This window comes from Nematolebias whitei, chromosome 6 (genome assembly GCF_014905685.2).
Source record: "Nematolebias whitei isolate Nwh7 chromosome 6, NemWhi1, whole genome shotgun sequence".
NCBI classification, from domain to species: Eukaryota; Metazoa; Chordata; class Actinopteri; order Cyprinodontiformes; family Rivulidae; genus Nematolebias; species Nematolebias whitei.
In genome coordinates this window covers 50,632,114-50,633,557 of record NC_056503.1, presented here as the reverse complement: position 1 = coordinate 50,633,557, position 1,444 = coordinate 50,632,114, and the positions used below count along the sequence as shown (strand labels likewise).

At 45.8% G+C, this 1,444-nt stretch overlaps 1 protein-coding gene across 1 annotated transcript in view; it reads right to left on the bottom strand.

Annotated features, from left to right (window-relative positions):
- The window catches only part of myo18ab (myosin XVIIIAb), a gene marked incomplete at its 3' end in the record, with an annotated part of 65,905 nt that overhangs the window by 34,975 nt on the left and 29,486 nt on the right, over positions 1–1,444 (bottom strand). Inside the window, 1 exon segment of the mRNA XM_037677746.1 lies at positions 409–420. Coding sequence (XP_037533674.1) covers positions 409–420 — 12 coding nt within the window.

The window sequence follows — 1,444 nt, the reverse complement described above, 5'->3', positions numbered from 1 at the left end:
ATAAAACCTTTTTAAATACAAACAAACTGTCAACAGCCAGTCGGAGAGAAAACACCAGGAGTCCTGTTAAACAGAACCTTCATACATGGATCTGCTGAGTAAAGTGGAGGCAGAAAGTCAGAAAACCAAAAGAAGGAGGTTTGGCAGAGGTGGAATGCACAGCAGAATGACAGAAGCTTAACCGTGGTCTGAGCTGTGATTTTCATCTTCACAAAAGAAAAGGGTGAGACGGGGGGCAGGGGGGGCTGTCACAAGCACAAAAACACAAGAGAGGAGAAGCAAAAACAATCAAAATGCTAATGAGAAGGCCTGGAAGGAATGATAAAGGTATCGGGACAGGAAACGCTGAGGTACAGGCTCTGAAATAAAGTTATCTAGAAACAGTGAAGAGCGTGCGTTTTTCATTACCTTCATCTTCCTCTGTGTTTGAACGCAGCATGCAAACATGCAAGTAAAGAGAGGAGGTTAGAGACGTCAGGGAAAACTCACAGCAGCCATGTTTCATTCTGAACCAAAGGTTCTGAACCAAAGGTTGGACACCACTTACTGAAATGATTTCATGATTAACATTCTGTCTACATGAGCGTATTTATCCAGAGCTGACCAGTGATACAACTGAATCACTGTCTGTGGCTTCATAAAACATTCACATCTTCACTTTTAGCAGATGAGTTATGTTGCAGTCTGACGATACACATGTTCATATTAGGGGTGTCTCTACTAACTGGCTTTGTCTCTACTAACTGGCTTTGTCTCTACTAACTGGCTTTGTCTCTACTAACTGGTTTTGTCCCTGACCCAAGTCGTTTCAACAGCAGACGGATGAACAGAGCCTGAACCACTGAACCATGCACACGTTTGAAGATTACGTTCCACAAGAACTGCAACTTCTGGTGTATAAGACGCTAATTTTTCCACAGGCGTTGAACCCTGTGGCTGCAGCTAATTTTTATTTATTTATCTACAGGCAGGAGCTGGAACACCTGGAGAGCAGCTGCAGGAAGAACAATCTTCACATCATGTGAAGAAGACGAAGGGGATGGTCGTGGACTTCAGAAGGAACAAACACACCTACCCCCCCCCCCCCCTCCCCAACATAAGAGGATCTGTGGTAAAAGTGGTCTCCAGCTACAAGAACTTGGGTGTGCACCTGAACTGAACTGGAGGTCTCCAGCAAAGAGGCTGGACTCTCACTCACTGGTTGGATGAAACCAACACTGAACAGTTCTGGTCCGACTGATTCTACAGGTTCTGTCTGGAAACATACAGGCACCTCTCACCACAGTGAAGCACGGTGGTGGAAGCATCATGCATTTGGGAATATCCAGCTCATCAGTCCTTGAATGATGTCAAACATCTGGAAATGGTTCCAGCTGCAGTCCCCATCCACTGCCAGCCCAGATGTGCACGCCCTCCCCCCAGCTCAGTAAAGGAGGTGAATACT